General features: G+C 38.3%; 1 protein-coding gene across 4 annotated transcripts in view; it reads right to left on the bottom strand.

The window, feature by feature from the left end:
• The window catches only part of Itch (itchy E3 ubiquitin protein ligase), a 130,888-nt gene that overhangs the window by 65,730 nt on the left and 38,727 nt on the right, over positions 1-26,431 (bottom strand). For all 4 annotated transcript variants that reach the window (XM_074074585.1, XM_074074586.1, XM_074074584.1 and 1 more), the window contains 3 exons: positions 12,675-12,816; positions 9,861-9,985; positions 3,091-3,228 (listed from right to left, as the gene is read on the bottom strand). In XM_074074585.1, the coding sequence (XP_073930686.1) occupies positions 3,091-3,228; positions 9,861-9,985; positions 12,675-12,816 (405 nt within the window). The remainder of the gene's footprint in view (positions 1-3,090; positions 3,229-9,860; positions 9,986-12,674; positions 12,817-26,431) is intronic.

Genomic DNA, 26,431 nt, shown 5'->3' with positions numbered 1-26,431 from the left:
ATACACACACACACACACACAGAGAAATGTCATAATGATACTCCCTGTATAGAGCTCTTAAACAAAATGATTTTTGTTTTTATTCTTTTTTCAAAAATGGAGGACAGGAAGGTAAAACAGGTCCTGTCTGGGGGGTTGGTACCAATGGGAGGGGAAGGATATAAGGAAAGGGTGTAGAATGCGAGAGGTGGGATAAAGGAAATGATAAAAGGGGAGGTTTTTTTTTTGGTAGTACTGAGGTTTGAACTCAGGGCCTCATGCTTGCTAGGCAGGTAGGGCAAGTGCTCTACCACTTAAGTTCAGAACAGGCAGAAAGAAATAAGCCAATCAACACAGGCAAGAGTATAATGGATTCCTACCCTCAAAACTGGTGTTTTGGTTTGGTTTGGCAATGCTGGAATTTGAACTGAGGGCCTCATACTTGCTAGGCAGGCGCTGTACCATTTTAGCCACTCCATCAGCCCTTTGTTGTTTTGGCTATTTTCAAGATAGGGTCTTTTGATATGTGCACAGGGGCTGACTTCAAACTGAGATCCTCTTGATCTTGGTGTGAGTCACCACTGTCCAGCTGGAGGGGGTGGATTTAACTGAGATATATTGTAAGTACATTTGTAAAAGTCACAATGTACTCCCAGTACAACAATAATATGATAATAAAAAATAAATAAAAATTAATAAAAATTAAAATAAGACCCAAAAGTCACATATTCCAAAACTTAAAATTAATTTAGGGATTAATCAGAATATAAATGGTAAAGAATAAATATCTTGGACTGGGGGTGTAGTTTAATGGCCATGGGTTTGATCCCCTGCACAGCAAAAGAAAGAAGAGAGTGGGAAGGGGGAGGGGAAGTAAAAACAGGGAGGGGGAGAGACAGGGAGAGGGAAAAGGTGGGGGGAGAGAGTTCTATATAAGAATATGCTCCAATTTTATAGTAAGCATTCAACAAATGGCAGGTACTGTACCTATCTGGCAAATCCAGTTCTAAAATTCACCATGACTTCCCAGTTAAACCTCTTTTTATTACAAAGAATCAAGTTAAATTGTCACTGTCAGTTATTTTCATACTTGAGCTGAAAAATGTTTATATAGAAATGTCAACTACTGTAGGAAATAGACAATAAAGTCATAAATATATTTGCAGCTCTGATCCTACTAGGAAATATGAAGACTGACAGGCTCTGCTTTTGCATTAATAATTTCAACTACCAGGGAAAAACACTTAAGAAGCAAGGTTTAGGGAAGGCAGTTTAACAATATAATTTAACTTTCCGACTTCCAACATATATATACATACACACATATACACACATATATTCATACATATAAATATATATATACATATACATATATAGTTAACTATTATAGATTTCCTGTCAAGAGTAGTCAGTAAAGTGTGGATTCTGAAGCATTTTAACTATTCCAGAAATTTCCCTCCACCCTCACTCACCTAGAAAAAAATAATCTGAAAGACACTTCAGGACTATCCTGAAGGTTCTGCTATGAACAAAAGTTATGAGTTGAAGAGGAAGTAGGAAGTCCTCCACCAATATAGAAACAGAATAACAGTGCCTAACAATTGAAAAATGTTTCATACTGTATTTCTAAGTAAACAAAAAGGTCTTTGTTACACTAATCAAAGAAACAATCTGCTCTTTGTCTTGAGGCCCTTAAAATCTGTGTTAAAAGTGAGTACACTATTAAATAACTTAGCACATTACTAAATTATGGAAATATCTGTTAGAAAACTGTGTAGAAGTTTTACTAAACATGCTATCAGACGCTCTGGTGCCACCAGAAACTTTTTAATAAAGGCTTATGTTTATTCCCCTTTAACACAAATCAGTAAATCCTAAATTCTAAAGCACACCAGCATACATAAGATGAAGTAAGTTTTGTCAGTATAATAACACAAAAGATAGTGTAGCTGTCTTAAGTGTAAGCATAGCTTGGAGAAATTGGAGCAAATGGAAATCAGTTTGTACTAGTTGACTGGTACACTACGAACAAGGACTTGGGAGTCATGTTTAAATGCAATCAAAATGTATTGTCTGTTATCTGCCATAGGGATTGGAGCAGGTATAGCATCAAAGATACCATATTAACTGGTACCATCAGCATACAAAATGTATTTTATAACTCAATTCTATACTCACAGGGCCAATTCTCATTCAACTTTTAATTCAGTCAACTTTTCAACTTATAGAGAAATATAATTATATAGAAACAATGCAGGAAAAATAAAATGAAAAATGCTTAAAATGATCGTTTGTTTGTTAAAAAGAAAAAAGAAAAAGTAAAGAAAGGAAAGGAAAAGGAAAATAACGGGCTGTAAGTATGGCTCAAGTGGAGGCCCTAGCAAGTGCAGGCCCTGAGTTCAAACTGCAGTGCTGACCCAAAAAAATAAATAAAAGCCGGGTGCCATTAGCTCATGCCTGTAATCCTAGCTACTCAGGAGGCAGAGATCAGGAGGATCTTGGTTTGAAGTCAGACCGGGCAAAGAGTTCTCGAAACCCATCACAAAAATAGGGTGGGTGGACTGGCTCAAGGTGAAGGCCCTGAGTTCAAGCTCCAGTACCGCAAATAAATAAATAAATAAATAAAAAGGAAATTAAATCATTTCTTTAAAAAGAAGAAAAATAGCAATAACAGTAATTACAGACAGCATACCATAGTGGCTATTTTTTATTTTCTTTTCTATCTTGGGGGGTGGTACTGAGGATTGAATTCAGAACCTCCTACCACTTGAGGCACATCTCAGTCCTACAGTAGCTATTTTATGTCAAAAGAATAATAAAAGACCTTAAACAAAAAGTGATCACTGAGCTGGTGTCAGCAGCTCACACCTATAATCCTAGGGACTTGGGAGGCTAAAATCAGGAGGATCAAGATTCAAGGCCAGCTTAGGCAAATAGTTCAAGACCCCATCTCAAATCTCAGTCCCACCAAAAAAAAAGAAATGTGATCACTGAGTCAGGCACAATGATACACCTTGGTAATCCCAGCACTCTGTCAACTGAAGCAGGAGGATAGAGAGGTCAACACAATGAGACCCCTGTCTCCAAAAGAAAAAAACCAAGATCACTTACTTTCTGAGCATGTAGTTTCACCATTAGTAACAATTTCAGCATCTAGTTGCAGACCATCGAGACAAATTGATAAGTCTCCTATTGTTTCTGTTGGCTCTTTGTCACCTACAAGCTGCAAAGTCACAACCACTTCTTCAACTGAAAGAGAACAAAATTATACAACAATGGTCACTTTTCTCCCACAGACCATCTTAACTGTTAAAAATCTAATGTCAGGCCAGTGGCTCATAGTTATAATCCTAGCTACTCAAAAGGCAGATATCAGGAGGACTGCGGTACAAAGCCAGCCTGGGCAAATAGTTTGAAGATCCTATCTTGAAAACATCCATCACAAAACAAACAAACAAAAACAGCTGGTGGAGTAGCTCAAGATGTAGGCACTGAATTAAAACCACAGTACCGGAGATTCCAAGATGGCGGCTAGAGGTAGGAAGCAGAAAGCGAGCCTCCTATAGTGAAATCTTGGAGAGACGCTGGAGACACACTTTGCAGGCATAATCACCGAGAAAAGGCATAACTTTGACTCCTCCACATCTCCAGCCGGCGCAGAGAATCTCCACTTCACGTTAAACGGAGAACCGAGGAGGCCCCCGGGGCTGCCAGTGGCCGGCGCCCATACGGCTTGGGAAGACTCGGACCAGTACAGGGACAGTAACAACAACAAGGACAATGACAGGAAGACAGAAAAAACAAGGAAACCAGTTTCCCCACAGCAAAAAATTAGTACAGGAACCAGAGGGGAATGAAGAGAACAGAAACTCAGAGCCAGACTCCAACAAAATGAAGATAAACTATGCCAAAGGACCCAATGAAGCCTACAAGAATAATTTAAAAGAAGACATACTACAAGTACTCAATGAGAATTTTATAGAGATGATACTGGATAGGGTCAACCAAAATGTACAGGAGACACTCAAGAAATTCCAAGACAATAAAAATAGAGAATTTGAAAAAGCAAAAGAAGAAATAAAGGAAACCATAGAAGCACTGTATAAACACCAAAGTGAAAGAGAGAACACAATGAATAAATGGATAAATGAACTCAGGACAAAAATAGACAACAATAAAGAAGAAAACAGCCAGGATATGGAAAACCTCAGAAAAAAGAACGAAACAGAACTGCAAAACAAAACGGAAGGCCAATCCAGCAGAATAGAACAAACAGAAGACAGAATCTCAGAACTTGAAGATGAAATGGTAATTAAAGGAAAAACTGAAGAACTACTAATTAAACAACTCAAGACCTGTGAAAAGAAAATGCAAGAACTCACTGACTCCATCAAAAGACCAAACTTGAGAATCATGGGCATCGAAGAAGGAGAAGAGGTGCAAGCGAAGGGAATGCGTAATATATTCAACAAAATAATAACAGAAAATTTCCCAAATCTAGAGAAAGATATTCCCATACAAATGCAAGAGGCCTCCAGGACACCAAACAGACCAGATCAAAATAGAACTACTCCACGACATATCATCATTAAAACAACAAGTTCAGAAACTAAGGAAAGAATATTGAAGGCTGCAAGAGAGAAAAAACAAGTAACATACAAAGGTAAACCCATCAAAATCACAGCAGACTTCTCAACAGAAACATTAAAAGCAAGAAGAGCGTGGGGTGAGATCTTCCGGGCACTGAATGAAAATAACTTCAACCCCAGGATACTCTACCCAGCAAAGCTATCATTCAAAATAGATGGAGCAATAAAAGTCTTCCATGATAAGCAGAAACTAAAACAATATGTGACCACAAAGCCACCATTACAAAAGATTCTGCAAGGGATCCTGCACACAGAAAGTGACACCCAACTTAACCATGAAAAGGCAGGCAGCACCAAACCACAGGATAAGAAAAAGCAAGACAGTAGAGAGTAACATCAAGTTAGGTACACACAATCAAACCTTCAAACAACTAAGATAACTAAATGGCAGGAATCACCACATACCTATCAGTACTAACACTTAATGTCAATGGACTTAATTCACCCATCAAAAGACACCGTTTGACAAAATGGATTAAAAAAGAAGATCCAACAATTTGTTGCTTACAGGAGACTCATCTCACCGACAGAAATAAGCATATGCTTAGGATGAAAGGCTGGAAGAAGATTTACCAAGCTAATGGCCCCCGAAAACAAGCAGGAGTAGCAATACTTATCTCTGACAAAGTAGACTTCAAACCTACATTGATCAAACGAGACAAAGAAGGACATTCCATACTAATAAAAGGGGAAATAGACCAAAAGGAAATAATAATCATCAATCTGTACGCACCCAATGTCAACGCACCCAATTTCATCAAACATACCCTAAAAGACCTAAAAGCATATATAAACGCCAACACAGTGGTTGTGGGAGACTTTAACACTCCATTATCATCAATAGATAGGTCATCCAAACAAAAACTCAATAAAGAAATCCAAGATCTAAAATATGCAATAGATCAAGTGGACCTAGTAGATGTCTACAGAACATTTCATCCAACCTCTACACAATATACATTCTTCTCAGCAGCCCATGGAACCTTCTCCAAAATAGATCATATCCTAGGGCACAAAGCAAGCCTCAGCAAATATAAGAAAATAGAAATAATACCGTGCATACTATCTGACCACAATGCAGTAAAAGTAGAACTCAACAACAAAAGTAAAGACAAAAAACATGCAAACAGCTGGAAACTAAATAACTCATTACTTAATGAAGAATGGATCATCGATGCAATAAAAGAGGAAATTAAACAGTTCCTAGAAGTCAATGAAAATGAAAACACAACCTACCGGAACCTATGGGACACAGCTAAGGCAGTCTTGAGAGGAAAGTTTATAGCCATGAGTGCATATATTAAAAAGATTGAAAGATCCCAAATCAATGACCTAATGATACATCTCAAACTCCTAGAAAAACAAGAACAAGCAAATCCCAAAACAAATAGAAGGAGAGAAATAATAAAAATAAGAGCTGAAATCAACGAAATAGAAACCAAAAAAACCATACAAAGAATTAATGAAACAAAAAGTTGGTTCTTTGAAAAAATAAACAAGATCGATAGACCCCTGGCAAACCTGACTAAAATGAGGAGAGAAAAAACCCAAATTAGTAGAATCAGGAATGCAAAAGGGGAGATAACAACAAACACCATGGAAATCCAGGAAATCATCAGAGACTACTTTGAGAACCTATATTCAAATAAATTTGAAAATCTAAAAGAAATGGACAGATTTCTAGATACATATGATCATCCAAAACTGAACCAAGAGGAAATTAATCACCTGAATAGACCTATAACACAAAATGAAATTGAAGCAGCAATCAAGAGTCTCCCCAAAAAGAAAAGTCCAGGACCTGATGGATTCTCTGCTGAATTCTATCAGACCTTTAAAGAAGAACTGATACCAACCCTCCTTAAACTGTTCCATGAAATAGAAAGGGAAGGAAAACTGCCAAACACATTTTATGAAGCCACTATTACACTTATCCCAAAACCAGGCAAAGACACCTCCAAAAAGGAGAACTATAGGCCAATCTCCTTAATGAACATTGATGCAAAAATCCTCAACAAAATAATGGCAAACCGAATTCAGCAACACATCAAAAAGATTATCCACCACGACCAGGTAGGCTTCATCCCAGGGATGCAGGGGTGGTTCAACATACGAAAATCAATAAACGTAATAAACCACATTAACAGAAGCAAAGACAAAAACCACTTGATCATCTCAATAGATGCAGAAAAAGCCTTTGATAAGATCCAACATCATTTCATGATAAAAGCTCTAAGAAAACTAGGAATAGAAGGAAAGTTCCTCAACATTATAAAAGCTATATATGACAAACCTACAGCCAGCATTATACTTAACGGAGAAAAATTAAAACCGTTCCCTCTAAAATCAGGAACCAGACAAGGATGCCCACTATCTCCACTCCTATTCAACATAGTACTGGAATTCCTAGCCAGAGCAATTAGGCAAGAAGAAGGAATAAAAGGAATACAAATAGGTAAAGAAACTGTCAAAATATCCCTATTTGCAGACGACATGATCCTATACCTTAAAGACCCAAAAAACTCTACTCAGAAGCTTCTAGACATCATCAATAGCTATAGCAAAGTAGCAGGATATAAAATCAACATAGAAAAATCATTAGCATTTCTATACACTAACAATGAGCAAACGGAAAAAGAATGTATGAAAACAATTCCATTTACAATAGCCTCAAAAAAAATCAAATACCTAGGTGTAAACCTAACAAAAGATGTGAAAGACCTCTACAAGGAAAACTATACACTTCTGAAGAAAGAGATTGAGGAAGACTATAGAAAGTGGAGAGATCTCCCATGCTCATGGATTGGTAGAATCAACATAGTAAAAATGTCGATACTCCCCAAAGTAATCTACATGTTTAATGCAATTCCCATCAAAATTCCAATGACATTCATTAAAGAGATTGAAAAATCTACTGTGAAATTTATATGGAAACACAAGAGGCCACGAATAGCCAAGGCAATACTCAGTCAAAAGAACAATGCAGGAGGTATCACAATACCTGACTTCAAACTATATTACAAAGCAATAACAATAAAAACAGCATGGTACTGGCACAAAAACAGACATGAAGACCAGTGGAACAGAATAGAGGATCCAGATATGAAGCCACACAACTATGAGCAACTTATCTTTGACAAAGGAGCTAAAAATATACGATGGAGAAATAGCAGCCTCTTCAACAAAAACTGCTGGGAAAACTGGTTAGCAGTCTGCAAAAAACTGAAACTAGATCCATGTATATCACCCTATACCAAGATTAACTCAAAATGGATCAAGGATCTTAATATCAGACCCCAAACTCTTAAGTTGATACAACAAAGAGTAGGAAATACTCTGGAGTTAGTAGGTATAGGTAAAAACTTTCTCAATGAAACCCCAGCAGCACAGCAACTAAGAGATAGCATAGATAAATGGGACCTCATAAAACTAAAAAGCTTCTGTTCATCAAAAGAAATGGTCTCTAAACTGAAGAGAACACCCACAGAGTGGGAGAAAATATTTGCCAATTATACATCAGACAAAGGACTGATAACCAGAATATACAGGGAACTTAAAAAACTAAATTCTCCCAAAACTAATGAACCAATAAAGAAATGGGCATGTGAACTAAACAGAACTTTCTCAAAAGAAGAAATTGAAATGGCCAGAAAACACATGAAAAAATGCTCACCATCTCTAGCAATAAAGGAAATGCAAATTAAAACCACACTAAGATTCCACCTCACCCCTGTTAGAATAGCCATCATCAGCAACACCACCAACAACAGGTGTTGGCGAGGATGCGGGGAAAAAGGAACCCTCTTACACTGTTGGTGGGAATGTAGACTAGTACAACCACTCTGGAAAAAAATTTGGAGGCTACTTAAAAAGATGGACATCGATCTACCATTTGATCCAGCAATACCACTCTTGGGGATATACCCAAAAGACTGTTACTCCAGAGGCACCTGCACATCCATGTTTATTGCGGCACTATTCACAATAGCCAAGTTATGGAAACAGCCAAGATGTCCCAGCACTGACGAATGGATTAAGAAAATGTGGTATCTATACACAATGGAATTTTATGCAGCCATGAAGAAGAACGAAATGTTATCATTCGCTGGTAAATGGATGGAATTGGAGAACATCATTCTGAGTGAGGTTAGCCTGGCTCAAAAGACCAAAAATCGTATGTTCTCCCTCATATGTGGACATTAGATCAAGGGCAAACACAACAAGGGGATTGGACTATGAGCACATGATAAAAGCGAGAGCACACAAGGGAGGGGTGAGGATAGGTAAGACACCTGAAAAACTAGCTAGCATTTGTTGCCCTTAACGCAGAGAAACTAAAGCAGATACCTTAAAGCAACTGAGGCCAATAGGAAAAGGGGACCAGGAACTAGAGAAAAGGTTAGATCAAAAAGAATTAACCTAGAAGGTAACACCCACACACAGGAAATCAATGTGAGTCAATGCCCTGTATAGCTATCCTTATCTCAACCAGCAAAACCCCTTGTTCCTTCCTATTATTGCTTATACTCTCTCTACAACAAAATTAGAGATAAGGGCAAAATAGTTTCTGCTGGGTATTGAGGGGGGGAGCGGGAGGGGGCGGAGTGGGTGGTAAGGGAGGGGGTGGGGGCAGGGGGGAGAAATGAACCAAGCCTTGTATGCACATATGAATAATAAAAGAAAAATGAAAAAAAAAAAAAAAAAAAAAAAAACACCACAGTACCACCAAAAAAAAAAAAAAAAAAAGTTTTAAATTTGTGATGTGACCATTAAAATAAATGAGCTACAAGTTTTATAAGTGTAAATAAAAATTACAATCACCTAAATGAAGAAACTTAAATAGTGGCTCAAGCAGTAGAGTGCCTGCTTTGCAAGCACAAAGCCCAGTCCCACCAGCAAACAAAACAATACAAAAATCCAGATATCAAACATAGTAAGATTTTCATTTCTTTCATTTAGTTTTCCCATAATGGACTACATGTTATTTTAATAATACCTATTTACTAAGGAAATAATTATTTACTAAAAATACTATATCCAAAGTGAATGGCCAAACCAACGTTAGTCAAAATGCTTTAAATGGTTCAAGAGTCTTCTCTTTATTAATCCTATAACCAAATAAACTTAACAGCAAATAGTAAATGTGAATCATTCTGCATGTTTGCCATATAAATTTTTTCCAGAAAAACAAACAACTAAGCACAATTTCTATTACTCTTACACCATACATACGTTTCATATTGTTTGACTTTAATGTTTCATAAATATCTAATGCAGCAGTTCCCAATAAAACATCAGATTTCAGCGTCTGGTGACTCCACACGCGGAAATGTAATTTACTCACTGGGGTAACGATACTAAAAGTGAAAAAAAAAAAAAAAAAAAAAAAAAGGGAGAAAATATTATTTTCATTAACTATCATAATGGAATCCTAAATAAATTACAATAAAGTTTTAATGTCTAAGTACAACCAAGTGACCTATATTCTATAGTCTTATGAAAATTATATTTAAATACTACATGCTTACATGATCATTTTCACTTGTGGCAAAACTATCAGGCAAAGTTCACATACATGTTGTTAACAAAAGTTAAAATGCTGATAATGCAACAAACTGTTATGAGTGAACTGGGCTGGCAGTATGGCTCAAATTGGCAAAACACCTGCCTATCAAGTATGAGGCCCTAAGTTCAAACCCCAGTACCACCACCATTTTTTTTTTCTTTTAACATTTCCTCATATACTGGAAGAGTTATTTTGATTTTCTCGGGGGGGGGGTGGGGGGGGGAGATTAGTGTTTTGTTTTGCTGGTGGTACTGGGAGTTGAATTCAGGGCCTCACTCTTAGTAGGCAGGTACTCAACACTTTTTTTGGTAAGATTTCGAATTTTTGCCCAGGGCTGGCCTTAGATCAAGATCCTCCTACCTCTGCCTTCCTCTAACTGGGATTATAACAGTATACTACCATCACATGTTGGTTGAGATAAAGGTTCTGCTACCTTTTGCCTATGCTGGCCTTGATCTCTACCTTACGAGTAGCTTAGATTACAACAGGTGTGTACCACTGTTAAATTTACACTTTATCTATAATGGATCACTAATTTACAACAGGAAGCCTAAGTAACATTAATGTTGATATACAATTAGAAGTATCAGAATGACAATTCCAGACCAGGCATCAGTACCTCACACCTGCAATCCCAACTACTCAGAAGGCAGAGATCAGGAAGATCATGGTATGAGACCAGTCCGGTCAAATGGTTCAAGAGACCCTATCTTAAAAATGCCCAACACAAAAAAGGGACAGTGGAGTGGCTCAAGTGGAAAAGTGCTTGCCTAGCAAGTGCGAGGCTGAGTTTAAACCCCAGTACTAAAAAACAAAGACAATTCTACAAATGAATCAAAGGTGATCTTCACTAATTAAATTTCATTTGCTAAAAATTATAAAGCACATCAAGATGCTCCTAGAACGTCAAAAATTCACATTAAAGATATAGGTGTACCAATTTGTTTTATTATTAATTAGAAATAAGTAGTACAACCCATGTAAGTTTTCATTGTATGAAGAGGACAGTTTATAGTTTTCTAATTCTCATCTCACCATTTAAAAATAAATTTTTTTTCCTAGTCATTAGTTTGTCTGAGGAAAAGAAATTCAAAAATTCCAAAATTTTTAAAAATGAAAATAGTATAAATTCGGTATGGTAATAACTGGTTAAATTTCTATCCACATTCTAATAAGTATTTGTTTCTCCCAAATCAAATATATATTATTTTAAAATTTGCTGAATTTTTAAAAATTTAAATTCACTTATAATTTCCTTCAGATGAAATTATACATGTTCAGGGTGGTATAGCTAAAGACTAATTCCCTTCAATGACTACTCAACATCTTAGGTTATAATACCAACATCTAAGGCTTTGTCAATAAATGCTGAAAATGGAGTTTATATTACTTTTATGATTTTATGTCACAAAATACAGCCAAGCACTAGTGGCAGATGCCTATAATCCTACCTACTTAGGAGGCTGAGATTAAAAGGATTATGGTTTAAGGCCAGCAAATAGTCTGCAACACCCCATCTCCAAAATAACCAGAGCAAAACGGACTGGAGGTTTGGCTCGAAGGGAAGAGCACCTGCTTTACAAGCAGCATGAAGCCAAGTTCACATCCCAGTCTCACACACACACACACACACACACACACACAAAAGCATTTATCCAATATATTACAAAATGTTAAAAAAAAATTAATCAATCAACAGAAAACTATTAAAATAAATTATAGTCCATCTATATTTTTAAAATACTATGTAGGTAATGAGGGATATTAAACGCATATATACTCAGCTAAATAGATAACCATGATACAAGTGTTAAGCACAAAAACAAAATTATAGAATAAGATGTATAGTAAAATATTTTAAAAATAGAAGTAAACTACATGTTATAATGTAGGGGCACTAGAATTTAAAAAACAAACTATTTTTTGAGATATAGTTGCATTAAGTAGCCCAGGTTGCCCTTGAATTTTTGATCCTCCTGCATTACTTAGCCTCCCAACTGTCAGGGCTATAGGCCTGTTCCATCATGCTCAGCCTCAAAAAATCTTTTCAACATTAAGTGCCAGGCATGGTGATGCATTCCTGTAATCTCAGCACTTGTCAGCCTGCACTACACAGCAAGTTCTAGTGAGATACTATCTCAAAAAACAAATGAAAATAAAAATGTTACAAAATAAAATAAAACAAGCTGTGTAGAACCATCAATTCAACCCCAAGTTAAAAAAATAAAATCTTCCTAGGTCCATGACCATGGGATCTTCCCACTTAGTGTTCAGTGGCAATGGCCACTTGACAATAGTCACCAAGAAAACTAGAGAAGATTAAAAAAAGAAGAAAGAAAGAAACCAGAAGAACAGAGAAGAAACAGGAGAAAATAGGTAAAAGAAAAAAAAATAGGAGTAAAAAAAAATGCATTAAACTGCATTTCTGTTTATCTACTAAACAAAACATTATGGTGTAGAAAATACTTTTAAACACGTACACTGTAAGAGGTTGCTTCCATTTGGGACTGTTTGTATTGTTGCATTTTTCTGTCTTCTTTGACTGTCCATCTACTGTGACTTCTACATAAGGGCTTGGTCCAAACCAATTCTTTTTATTTTCTTTAAGTTTTGCTGAGATTACTGTAAAAGAGAAAACATTTCAGTATTTGAGAGGTTAATTTAATCCTAAAATCAATTTAATTTCAGATAGAGCATATTAGGTTTACTCACAGAAAAAGCTCTGTTCTAAAATATTTACTAATTTTATTCATCAACATTGGATTTCATCTCATCTTAGCAAGTAAATACTGAACTTTGCCACACCACACACTCAAATATCCATCAAGACTCCCATTGTAAGCATAAATAGTCCCATAACTCTGACATATTAAAAGTACGTGGATAATCCTGGTCAACAAATATTTAAGTACCTATTCTGTGCCAGATATTGCTCTAAACTCTGTGAACAGAGCACTTTACAATATATAAATGGACCTGGCTCTAAAGAACATTATATTCTAGTTTGGCACTGGTGACTCATGCCTGTAATCCTAGCTACTCAGGAGGCAGGGATCAGGAGGATTGCTGTTCGAAGCCAACCCAGGCAAACAGTTTGGGAGACCCTATCTCAAAAATATCGAACACAAAAAAAGGGTTGGTAGAGGGGCTCAAGTAGTACATCACCTGCATAGCAAGCGTGAAGCCCTGAGTTCAAACTTCGATATCACCAAAAAAAGGGGTGGGAGAGGTCCTTGTGATGAAAAACAGGCTTATGTTAGTGACTAAAAAACAGGCTTATGTTAGTGATTGAATATGACCTGGTCATAAGGCAGGTCTCTGAGGAACACTTTTCAGCAATCTGTAATTAACAAGGAATCAACCATGTAAAGATTATCTATGCAAAAATGTATCAAGCACAAGGAAGGATGGTAAATGAAATGAGATGAGCTTTGTAAGTAGATGAGCTTTTTAAGTTAAGATGAAAAATTTGAGTTTTATTCTAAGTGTATTGGAAAGCCACTGCAGAAAAGAATCACAAAGATCTTTTTTAAGTATCTTATGTATGTGATATTATGTAAGCAAGAAGTTTCTACATTTCATATCTTGAGATAAGGACTCCTAAACCTTCATCCTTGAGTTAGTCACTTATGCCATAAAATAGCCTATCTAAGCCCCTTGGAAGGTATGGTAAATAGATTAGAATCTAGCAGAACTAATCATCCCCACAGGTGGCAAATCATTGCTCCCTCATAGATGCAGATAGCAGTGCCAAGGAAGTGTTCTACTACCTACATAACTTCTCCAAAAGCAAAGCTCAAAGAATGGAAGCTTAAGATCTTGAAGTTGTTTTTGTTTGTGGAAAGCATGTTTTTGACTCAGGGTCTATTTAGCTCACCATCTGGAACTTGCCATCCTACCTCCTGAGATTATAGGCATGCATCACCACACCCAGCCAAGATGAGTTTATGTAGTAACTCAACTCGCCAACAAGCTCAATGTACAATCCAAAGTCTGGGGACCAAGCAGGCACAGACCCAGGTTGTGGCCCTGAATCTCTGACCACAAACATTACTTTTTCTCTAATTTTTATTTTATTATTATTCATGTGCATACAATGCTTGGGGTCATTTCTCACCCCTGCCCCCATCCCCTCCCTTACCGCCCCCTCCTTCTCCCCCCTACTCCCTCGATACCTGGCAGAAACTATTTTGCCCTTATCTCTAATTTGGTTGAAGAGAGAGTATAAACAAAAATAGGAAGAAACAAGGGTTTTTGCTAGTTGAAATAAGGATAGCTATACAGGGAGTTGACTCACATTAATTTCCTGTGCATCGAATAGCCAAGGCAATACTCAGTCAAAAGAACAATGCAGGAGGTATCACAATACCTGACTTCAAACTATATTACAAAGCAATAACAATAAAAACAGCATGGAACTGGCACAAAAACAGACATGAAGACCAGTGGAACAGAATAGAGGATCCAGATATGAAGCCACACAACTATGAGCAACTTATCTTTGACAAAGGAGCTAAAAATATACGATGGAGAAATAGCAGCCTCTTCAACAAAAACTGCTGGGAAAACTGGTTAGCAGTCTGCAAAAAACTGAAACTAGATCCATGTATATCACCCTATATCAAGATTAACTCAAAATGGATCAAGGATCTTAATATCAGACCCCAAACACTTAAGTTGATACAAGAAAGAGTAGGAAATACTCTGGAGTTAGTAGGTATAGGTAAGAACTTTCTCAATGAAACCCCAGCAGCACAGCAACTAAGAGATAGCATAGATAAATGGGACCTCATAAAACTAAAAAGCTTCTGTTCATCAAAAGAAATGGTCTCTAAACTGAAGAGAACACCCACAGAGTGGGAGAAAATATTTGCCAATTATACATCAGACAAAGGACTGATAACCAGAATATACAGGGAACATAAAAAACTAAATTCTCCCAAAACTAATGAACCAATAAAGAAATGGGCATGTGAACTAAACAGAACTTTCTCAAAAGAAGAAATTCAAATGGCCAGAAAACACATGAAAAAATGTTCACCATCTCTAGCAATAAAGGAAATGGAAATTAAAACCACACTAAGATTCCACCTCACCCCTGTTAGAATAGCCATCATCAGCAACACCACCAACAACAGGTGTTGGCAAGGATGCGGGGAAAAAGGAACCCTCTTACACTGTTGGTGGGAATGTAGACTAGTACAACCACTCTGGAAAAAAATTTGGAGGCTACTTAAAAAGCTGGACATCGATCTACCATTTGATCCAGCAATACCACTCTTGGGGATATACCCAAAAGACTGTTACTCCAGAGGCACCTGCACATCCATGTTTATTGCGGCACTATTCACAATAGCCAAGTTATGGAAACAGCCAAGATGCCCCAGCACTGACGAATGGATTAAGAAAATGTGGTATCTATACACAATGGAATTTTATGCAGCCATGAAGAAGAACGAAATGTTATCATTCGCTGGTAAATGGATGGAATTGGAGAACATCATTCTGAGTGAGGTTAGCCTGGCTCAAAAGACCAAAAATCGTATGTTCTCCCTCATATGTGGACATTAGATCAAGGGCAAACACAACAAGGGGATTGGACTATGAGCACATGATAAAAGCGAGAGCACACAAGGGAGGGGTGAGGACAGGTAAGACACCTAAAAAACTAGCTAGCATTCGTTGCCCTTAATGCAGAGAAACTAAAGCAGGTACCTTAAAGCAACTGAGGCCAATAGGAGAAGGGGACCAGGAACTAGAGAAAAGGTTAGATCAAAAAGAATTAACCTAGAAGGTAACACCCACGCACAGGAAATCAATGTGAGTCAATGCCCTGTATAGCTATCCTTATCTCAACCAGCAAAACCCCTTGTTCCTTCCTATTATTGCTTATACTCTCTCTACAACAAAATTAGAGATAAGGGCAAAATAGTTTCTGCTGGGTATTGAGGGGGGGAGCGGGAGGGGGTGGAGTGGGTGGTAAGGGAGGGGGTGGGGGCAGGGGGGAGAAATGAACCAAGCCTTGTATGCACATATGACTAATAAAAGAAAAATGAAAAAATAAAAATAAAAAAATAAAAATTAAAAAAAAAAAAAATTTCCTGTGCATGTGTGTTAACTTCTAGGTTCATTCTTTTTGATCTAACCTTTTCTCTAGTTCCTGGTCCCCTTTTCCTATTGGCTTCAGTTGCTTTTAAGGTATCTGCTTTAGCTTCTCTGCATTAAGGGCAACAAATGCTAGCTAATTTTTTAGGTGTCTTACCTATCCTCATACCTTCCTTGTGTGCTCTCGCTTTTATCATGTGCTCAAAGTCCAATCCCCTTGTTGTGTTTGCCCTTGATCTAATGTCCACATATGAGGGAGAACATACAATTTTTTGGTCTTTTGGGCCAGGCTAACCTCACTCAGAATGATGTTCTCCAATTCCATCCATTTACCAGCGAATGATAACATTTCATTCTTCTTCATGGCTGCATAAAATTCCATTGTGTATAGATACCACATTTTCTTGATCCATTCGTCAGTAGTGGGGCATCTTGGCTGTTTCCATAACTTGGCTATTGTGAATAGTGCCGCAATAAACATGGGTGTGCAGGTGCCTCTGGAGTAACCTGTGTCACAGTCTTTTGGGTATATCCCCAAGAGTGGTATTGCTGGATCATATGGTAGATCAATGTTTAGCTTTTTAAGGTGCCTCCAAATTTTTTTCCAGAGTGGTTGTACTAGTTTACATTCCCACCAACAGTGTAAGAGGGTTCCTTTTTCCCACGCATCCTCGCCAACACCTGTTGGTGGTGGTGTTGCTAATGATGGCTATTCTAATGGGGGTGAGGTGGAATCTTAATGTGGTTTTAATTTGCATTTCCTTTATTGCTAGAGATGGTGAGCATTTTTTCATGTGTTTTTTTGCCATTTGAATTTCTTCTTTTGAGAAAGTTCTGTTTAGTTCACTTGCCCATTTCTTTATTGGTTCATTAGTTTTGAGAGAATTTAGTTTTTTAAGTTCCCTATATATTCTGGTTATCAGTCCTTTGATATGTAGCTAGCAAATATTTTCTCCCACTCTGTGGGTATTCGCTTCAGTTTAGAGACCACTTCTTTTGATGAGCAGAAGCTTTTTAGTTTTATGAAGTCCCATTTATCTATGCTATCTCTTAGTTGATGTGCTGCTGGGGAACCACAAACATTATTAAATTCTTATGTTGGTGGGACTGGAGTTTGAACTCCCACATGCAAATTAGGTGTTCTACCAATTGAGCCACACCTCTAGTTCAATATTTGGGCTTTTATACTTACGAGCCTTTTCAGTGGCATACAAGCCAGGTGCAGGGTGACTGTTCTTACAATATATGCACATTCTTTAAATTAGAGCTGTATCGTTCTTTTCAAATGCTTGGTATAGAAAAGTTATATAAAGCCAGGCAACAGAAGCTCACGCCTGCAATCCTACTACTTGATAGGCTGAGATAAGGAGGATAGAGGTTCAAGGTCAGCCCTGGAAAGTAGTTCACAAGAAAACCATATGCATTATCAAAAAAAAAAAAAAAAAAAATCTCCTAAAGAAAGAGCTGTGAGAGATACAGCTACCTAAGTAGGTAATAAGAAACCACTGAGGAATTTTAAGTAAAAGGGTGATGATATGCAACAAATTTACTGAGTATCTACAACAATATATATCATATATTTTGAGTATTAAGGTATCAGTACTACTTAATCAGATTCAAACTTAAAAATCACTATAGATCAATGTTGCTGTAGAAAAATAAACTAAGCTGATGGAGTGGCTCAAGTAATACAGTGTCCACAAGGCCTTTAGTTCAACCCCTGTACCACCAAAAAAAAAAGAAGTATGAACTTAGAAACTAATAAAGTCATGGAATCACTCAGTCAAGAGATGACAGTGGACCGATCAACTACTTGGGAGACTGAGATCTTGAGGATCAAGGTTCAAGGCCAGCTCAAGCAAAGTTAGTGAAACCCCATCTCAACCAATAAGCTGGGCACAGTAATCCTGTCATCCCAGCTCTATGCAAGAGGGAGAAATAGGAAGACAGAGATCCAGTCCAACCTGGACAAAAATGTGATACCCTATCCTAAAAATTAACTGCAGCGAAAAAGGGGTGGGGATGTGGTCAACTGGAAAACTACCTGACTAGCAAAGACGGCACCTTGAGTTCAAACCCCACTACCGCCAAAAAAATTAATAAATAAAAATAATGTAGAGCAAGGCGCCAGTAGCTCATGTTTGTAATCCTAGCTACTCAGGAGGCAGAGAACAGAAGGATAGCTGTTCAAAGCCACCCCAGACAAACAGTTTGAAAGATACTATCTTTAAAAAAACCCATCATGAAAAAGGGCTGGTGGAGTGCCTCAAGGTATAAGCCCTGAGTTCAAACCTCACATCAAAAAAATAAGAAAAAAAAGAATTTTAAAGCAAAGTTCCCTGCTTTATAGTCAGTCTCCCCCACTCTCTCTCACACACACAGACACACAAACACACATGTACAATTCATAGTCTAATGTTCCTCTGAACCTTCTGACCTAAAGGTCAATGTTTTGACTGATAATTGTGTTTTCTGTGGATCTTGTCAGGCTTTTGACTACTTAGGAAACTAAGCCTTAACTAAATCAGAATTCATTTAAGTAAAAATCTCTTAAATGGTGAAATAACTACTATTCTAAGTAATCCTAACACAATTAGTGCACTATATATCTGTGACCAGAAGTATGTAAAGCTGTACATCTAGACTTTAAATATTGTAGAAATATATGCAGAACTAGAAGTGTGTAAATTTAGTACATGTAAAATAACCAAGTAATGGTCTCTTTAATTCAAAATGCATTACATCTAAACTTGGTCAGTAAGACTCTTAATATTTCTGTTTATAATCAGTAATATTCAGAAAGAAAAAAAAACCCTGCCATTTAGGTAATTCTGGCATTTAAAATGTGGCCTATAATTGTGTTAACCAAATGAGTATTACTGTATATATGAGACACACTTGTACGTTAGAAAATAAGGCTATTTGGGGTCAGGGATTGTCCTAACTTACGAGAGATCAAAAGTTTTGACTTTTATCAGTGCTGTACACCTATTATCTTACCTAGCCAAAAATTCTAGATTTTACTCCAAAGTCATAAAAGCTGAATTAATATGTATATCTAACATTAGGCCCCACCTCCTAAAGTTTCCATAACATCCCAATAGTTTCAAGCTGGGGGCTAAACCTTTACACATAGCCCTATGGGGGGATATGTGAGATCCAAACTGCAGCAGATATGGAACAAATGGATAGCATAGGTAAAACAGTGTTGAGCTGAGTAGAATCAAGTGTCCTTCATAATTCATTAAGCTTACTTCTTAGTTTTGATGGTAGAAACCTCAGAACTAGCTTTTTTGCTTGAATCCCCTTAATGAGTTTGTGTTTTGTGTTAATGGGTCAATTATAGTACTTGTTCTTTTAATCTGCTTCAATATCTTTATAGAACCAAAGAAGGTGTAAGTATGGCAGTGTAAAAATTAAACGTCCAAGTGTATGTTAATGGCAAGAAAAGATAACATCTGTGGTCTGAAAAAGCAAGCAGTAAACCAGGCAATGGTGGCCCATGCTTGTAATCCTAGCTACTTGGGAGGCTGAGATTGGAGGATGCTGAGATCTGGAGAATTGAGGTTCACAGCCAGCCCTGGCAAATAATTCATGAGACCTCCATCTCCAAAATAACCACAGCAAAATGGACTGGAGGTGTGGCTCAAGCTGTAGAGCACCTTTTCTTTATGCGTGAAGCCCCCAGTTCAAACCCCAGACCCACAAAGAAAAAAAAGAATCATAATGGAGGTTTGCAGTTCCTTCTGTCTCAATGTCTTTCAGGTGTCAGTGTCTTTTAGCTGAAAAATTCATTGCTAAGGGAGATGCAACATTTAGGGCTTTTAACAAGAGCTGTCAGATTTGTGATCTAGAAAGCTGGTATGAGGTGCTGGGGGTGTTGCTCAGTTGTTCAGTGCTTCAAGCCCTGCAACTTCTTTCCTAACCTTTAATAAACTTTAATTATCACCCTTTCTACATCTCCATATCCTGCCTAGATACATCCATTGTAAGTCCAAATGAGATAATGACCAACCTACCACACCCACACCTATGAGTAGGACTGTTTAAATACGCACACTGCTACCCCCGCCACCATTTCTTTGTCTACTTAAATAGGTAACTCATGTCTGTATCATGAAGATGACGAAGACTGGCAAAGTGATTACTTTGTCTCTTGCCATGGTGTGGCCCAGGCCATGTAATATATCTCCTTTCTCTGTCCTTCACCATGCCTATTTGGTGTTTTTTTTTTTATTTGGGGGGGAAGGGGGCGGCACTGGGGTATGAACCCAGGGTCTCATGCTTGCTAGGCAGGCACTCTTACCAGTTGAGCCACTCCACCAGCCCTATGCCTCTTTATTTGGCATATAGAGGTGAGTAGCTGTGAAGCAGACTAAATTAGGGAAACTTTGGGCCTCATAGAAAAATATTACATCTCAGATTAACCATGTTTTGGATCACCAACCACTTTTAGCTAGCAGGGAACCGCCCACGCCCTGGATCCACTCTATGATTACTGAATGGGAATCACCTAATTCCTCCCTTCCCATAAATTAGTGTAAGTTTTAAAAGCACCTAGAAAAGAAAAGCCTTCTCTCTTGGCCTCCAGATTCCACCTGAACCACACCAAGCTGTCCTTTGTATTTTCTTTTCCTAACTTTTAATAAACTACATTTACACCCATGTGTCCTGTGATGGATTATTTCCATGGGACACAAAGAATTTGAAAGTCTTCTCATCACAGACTACACCAGCTCAATTAACGTTTTTGATAAAGCCAGCCAGGAGAAATAGTGACACCCCAGACCCTGTACCTTAGAGTCATTTTTACTCTTTCTTCAATTTTTTTCCTTCTGCACAGCCAAGGGAATGGGCTGAGCTGGGAGACATGAGGTCCACAGTGCCTAGCACTGTCTGCCTGACACGAGGCCTCCCTACAGGTTGTATTGTGGGCGAGGTGTTATGGTGAACAAAAGGAAGCTATGTTACAACTGGACCCCCACCCCCTTGAAGGTGACTATTGAAAACTCTCCACCTGGCCCTAAAGAAAAACAGACATCCACGTGTAAGAAAAACAATCTTTTCTATCAAAGAATATGTCACCCTCTTAGGTTACTTAAAATTCCTCAGGTCGCCATCTTAGGTGACTTGCATTGTTTAAAGGGTTCATGTTTCTTCTTCCAGATTCTTGTACAGCCCCACTGCCCAAGAAAATTGCCAACCAAATTGCGTGTCCTAACTCATCCACCAAGCCTTTTAGCCAACAGAAAAAGATTGTGAACCTATGACCTGGACAAATCCTAAATGAGGGACAGGTACAAGTGTGTCAGGGATATGAAAAGCCACTGTCAGCCATTTTGTGTTCATGTGTCTGCTTAGCTGGAATTAGTACATGCTTGCACCCTTTTGATCAAAAAAAACTGCCTTATCAAGATTTTCTCTGTCTCTTGTGTCTGTTTTCGGCACCCGAGAGTCTTTAATTCCAACACACCCGAAGCCATTATCTCAGGAGGAGCAGACGAATATTGAGGATTATCATGCCCAGTAACCTTCCTGAGGTTTCTCCACAGACCTCCTAAAAAACCCCAGTCTGTATTATAGCTCTCTTTCTGGTGACCTCCTCTGCAGGATAAATAAATCCTGTGCTGGCATATGAGCCGTCTCCACACCTAACTATTCCACACTTTTTTCATTTCTAACAGGCGGGTGGACCACAAGACTCAGCTGTGCCCAACAAGTACTTCCCCCATAGGACAGGGAACGGGCAGGCTGCCTTAAAGCCACAGCACCATTCTCTCTTCCTCTCCCTCTCCACCACCCTGCACCATGCATGGTATGCACACATCTGCGCTCTGGGTGTCTGCACCTGGCAGCCTATAGGCCCACTCCGTCAAAAATGCGCTGTGTGAAAAGCACTTGCCAGGATCTCTAACCCCCAGGCCGCCACGTGGCCCAGGTCTCCCCAGCCACTCAGGTGGGTCTTGGAGGGGCATGACCCACTTGGCCCCAGGCCTTTAATTGCTGTCACAGGTGCTGCAGGAAAATGGCCTTGGAGATTTACCTTGATTCTTGCCTCTGGCCAGAGGAAGTTCAGTAAAAGTGTCAAAGCTTGTTGGGAAGAGAATCCTCTTTCAACAGACTGAAAGGCTGTTAAGCAACAGGGTCAGCTTTTAAAGTCAGAAATTTATTAAGAAACTCTTCACTTTGGATCCTTTTGGCCCCTGGGTTGGTTTTCTGAGTTTGGGTCATTGTCTTGTTAAGAGAGAAATTGAGTAATCTACTGGTTCCTGCTCTAACTGAATGAAAGAGAATTTGTTTGAGATTATTAGCCTTTTCTCCATCTAGCTCCTGGGTTTGGGTCTTTGTTTTGTCGTATTGTAGAGAGTGAATTAGGCTTTAGGGTAGTACCTAACTTTAGAACTTCCTGTGGCGGCCTTTAGGATCTGGCTACCTGTACCTTGGGTGGATATTGGTGGAGCTGAAAAATTGAGTTAAAATGATTTCTTCCTGTGGCTACAGTTTAGTCCTGCCAGTTACCTATCAAAGGAATTGGGACATACCTGTGCCCCAAATATCTGGCCCCAAGCAGCGATAGCAGCAGCAGCAGGAAGCTGCCCCGCCTCTCAGAGCATGTTGACTCTCCAGCTGTGCCCTCTCTCTGGCTCTCCAGCTCAGCCTCTCAGCTGACCAGAAGTCCTGCCTGCTCAGTGGTACAGGTGGCAGAGTACCTCTGCCACTGCAATTGCTGGGGAAGCTAAAGAGGCTGGCTCTAGCGAAACAATCTGGGGTCTCAGGCTGGAAACCATTTTCCTGCAGGTGCCTTGTATCTATGCCATTGCTCTCTCCTGTCATGTCTCTATTTGCCCTGGGCACCTGGTCCCAACTCTTGCTCACACTATCCTTATCCCCATGGCCAGCAAGGGTCGAGAAGGCATTCACCCCAAAGTCACATTCCCTTGTCCCAGGGGCATATGTCCTGGGCCTGCCAGTAAGTGCCTGTCACAATTCACTGATGGTGCTTATGAGATTAGATACCAGGTTCTAAAGATAGTTTTCCTAAAGAAAGGAGACTTAGGAACTAACAAGGACTTGTCTGCTTATAGCAAATATGAGGCCACAAGTTCAAATCCCACTTTTCTTTGCTTTGTTTTTTTTCCATTAGAATGACTAACTCATATGGACACGGGTCTCTCAGGGGGAGATGGCTTTTATTCCTATAACAGATGGCTATTTTGAACATGTTTCATGTAACATGTTTTTGTGTTCCATGGAGAGAACATGTGGACACAGGAAATGCTGCAACCATGATGAAGCCAACACAAGTTCAGCACCATCTTGCCACTCCCTAGGGATAAGAAACTCATGGATAACGCCATCCTCTTAAAAAAATATTTAACTTGTGGCTAAAATTCTCTAAAAAAAAAAAAAAAAAAAAAAAAAAACAGTTTTTATACATGTTTTCAGTACAGTAATCCATTAAGGATGGGCAAAGAATAAAGTATATGTGTTAAAGAGCTGTTATAAACTTAGGAATCTAGCTAATCTACTAAAAATAATGACAAAGAAATTATTTAAGAGTACAACACTCTGAATTAATGTGATCGTTGTATGTCATTGTGTGTGTGTTTTCTGTGTATGCTTTTGTCTTCTTACCAATTGCAGCCACTTTATTTTTATTTTTTGAGCTCACACATGTACGCTTGTATCTGGTATTTTTTGGCATGCCTAGGTTAAAACATGTATTTAAATGTCTTTAGGATGATGTTTAAACTACTTTTATAAAGTAAGTGTGTAAAACTGGCATTTAAAAAGTTATCTAAGTTTTAATCCCAACAAGGCCTAAATATCCTCTGCCTTAGGACTAAAACAAAGAAAATTTATGGGCAATAATCTTAATCTGTTTCATTCTATCATGAGTGCAATGTACAATTAATGCTTTTATAATTAGGTTTACTGACCTATGTGTTCTTGCAGATACATACAAACTATTATAAAAAAGACAGTTTAATTGAATTTTCTTCCAAAGTCTTTTAAGGTATAAAGTTGCTAGGAGCTTTATTAAAAACAATGTTATCTAAATTCGGGTTTTTACAAAGGTTGTTTCAAGATACAAATTAAGGTCTTAGAGCTTAAAAGAATATGTATGTGTGTGTGTGTGTGTGTGTGTGTGTGTGTGTGTGTGTGTGTGTGTGTGTGTGTGTGTGTGTCATTGGGTTGGCTGTAGTTTAAAGTTTGCCTAGAGAATTTTCTCAGGTCAAAATTTAAGGTACTAATGTGGGTTTAAAAATGGGTTTCTGTTTTATCAAAATAACTGTCAGGAACTTTTGGTGCTATAGCCTAATATACAATTTTACCAAAACGAAAACGTTCACCCTCAAAATGGGATGATAAAACCTTAAATTTTTAGGAATCTACTAAAAAGTGATTAATCCTAGAATACTAAAATATGTGTCATTAACTCTCAATGACTGAGTGTTTTTTTTCAACTCCAGGGGCTGCATGCAGGTCAACAACCCTGCTGTGTGTCCCAAGCCATCTGTTAGTTAACGTCTGCAATCTGGGATATGATTTCTTATCAATATCCAAGTCATGACTCTCAGTCATTGGGTTTCCTAACTTTATGCTTAATCCCTTTTATCAGTTTCTGTATCTAATCATTTGAGACATTAATCTTGTTGTTTTATTATCTTTTTTGAAAATGTACTTGTTTGCCCATTCTTCTCAATTTACAAGCTGACTGCAACCCCATAGCCTGATGTGCACACATGCTGCTGATTCTTCTTTCACAGTCAAAATCCTGAGCTTTTTGTCTACATCTTCTCACTGCAGCAAGCAAAGGACACACACCTTCAGGAAAACTGACCTGGGCTGTGGGTTTGTATCAGCCAAGTTTGCCTTGGTGCAATCTGGATTTGATAGTTAATTCCATACTGGTTACAAAAGTTTGTATTAAGATGTTTCCCTTTTAATGCTTAACAGATTCTCATCCTTATATTATCTTTATCCTTTATGTTATCTTTTAGCACCAAAAGTTCCTGACGGTTATTCTGATAAAACAGAAACCCATTTTTAAACCCCTATTAGTACCTTAAATTTTGACCTGAGAAAATTCTCTAGGCAAACTTTAAACTACAGCCAACCCAATGACACACACACACATATATATATTCTTTTAAGCTCTAAGACCTTAATTTGTATCTTGAAACAACCTTTGTAAAAACCCGTTTTTGATATCAGCCTCTTTGCCCAGTGTACAATAGTTCTGATGGTCTAATAGCTGGATTGCTATTCAGAATCAGCATCTCATTTAGGAACCCTCGTGCAGGAAGTAAGAGACTGGCCTAATGGAGAATTGTAGGAAGTCAGGGTATTCTGCCACTTGTTCACAGAGACATCTGCTGCAGGCCTTTTTAGAGAAGCCAGGTCTAGAGGATCTGCAACTGAAACTTCCAAGATATAAGAGGGATGACTTGAGGATCTTGGAACTGATCTCACTCTCTCTAAAAGAACAATCTTCCTTCTTCCCTTCTCCTCTCTCTCCATACCAGCCATAGGGATGCCATTTAGAAGTCCTCATGTAGGGGAGGAGAGACTGATTCTCCCTTTTCCCTAGCTCTTGTTCCTCCAGCTAGCATAGGGGAAGTCAACACATTCACTTGGCTGAATCCTTAAATGTGGGGAGTGCTTTGATCCTGCTAACCAAGAAAAAGATGAGAGAAAAAGCTCTCTACATAGCCCATTTAAAATTATTTACTAATTTTTAGATCCCGCCTAAATTAGTCTCCTGCCAGGTGCAAAAACCCTAAAGTATTTTTCTGGTAACAAAGAGGAAACTCAGTTTAAACTAAGCAAAACTTCTTTTAAATGGTTCTAATAATTCTAGTACCCTGTACATGTATCTAAACATTGTAAGTCTAAATATTATATGTATTTATATATGTTAGGAAAAACGCCGCTCACAAAGAAAGTTCATGAGAAAAGTCTCACGTCCATAGAGCAAAGATTAATGGCAGGCCCAAACTGCAAGGCTGGCCGGGGAAAAGATGGTGGGGAAGGTTAAGGAAGTTAGTGCATGCACAGTAATCTCTGGTAGGGGTGGGGCTACCTTAGAGTGCAGGAAATTTGTTTAAGGGCGGGGCTGTCCTTGGAA

This window comes from Castor canadensis, chromosome 5, assembly GCF_047511655.1.
Source record: "Castor canadensis chromosome 5, mCasCan1.hap1v2, whole genome shotgun sequence".
NCBI classification, from domain to species: Eukaryota; Metazoa; Chordata; class Mammalia; order Rodentia; family Castoridae; genus Castor; species Castor canadensis.
The sequence above is the reverse complement of the archived record's forward strand: the minus strand, read 5'-3'. Positions and strand labels throughout refer to the sequence as shown.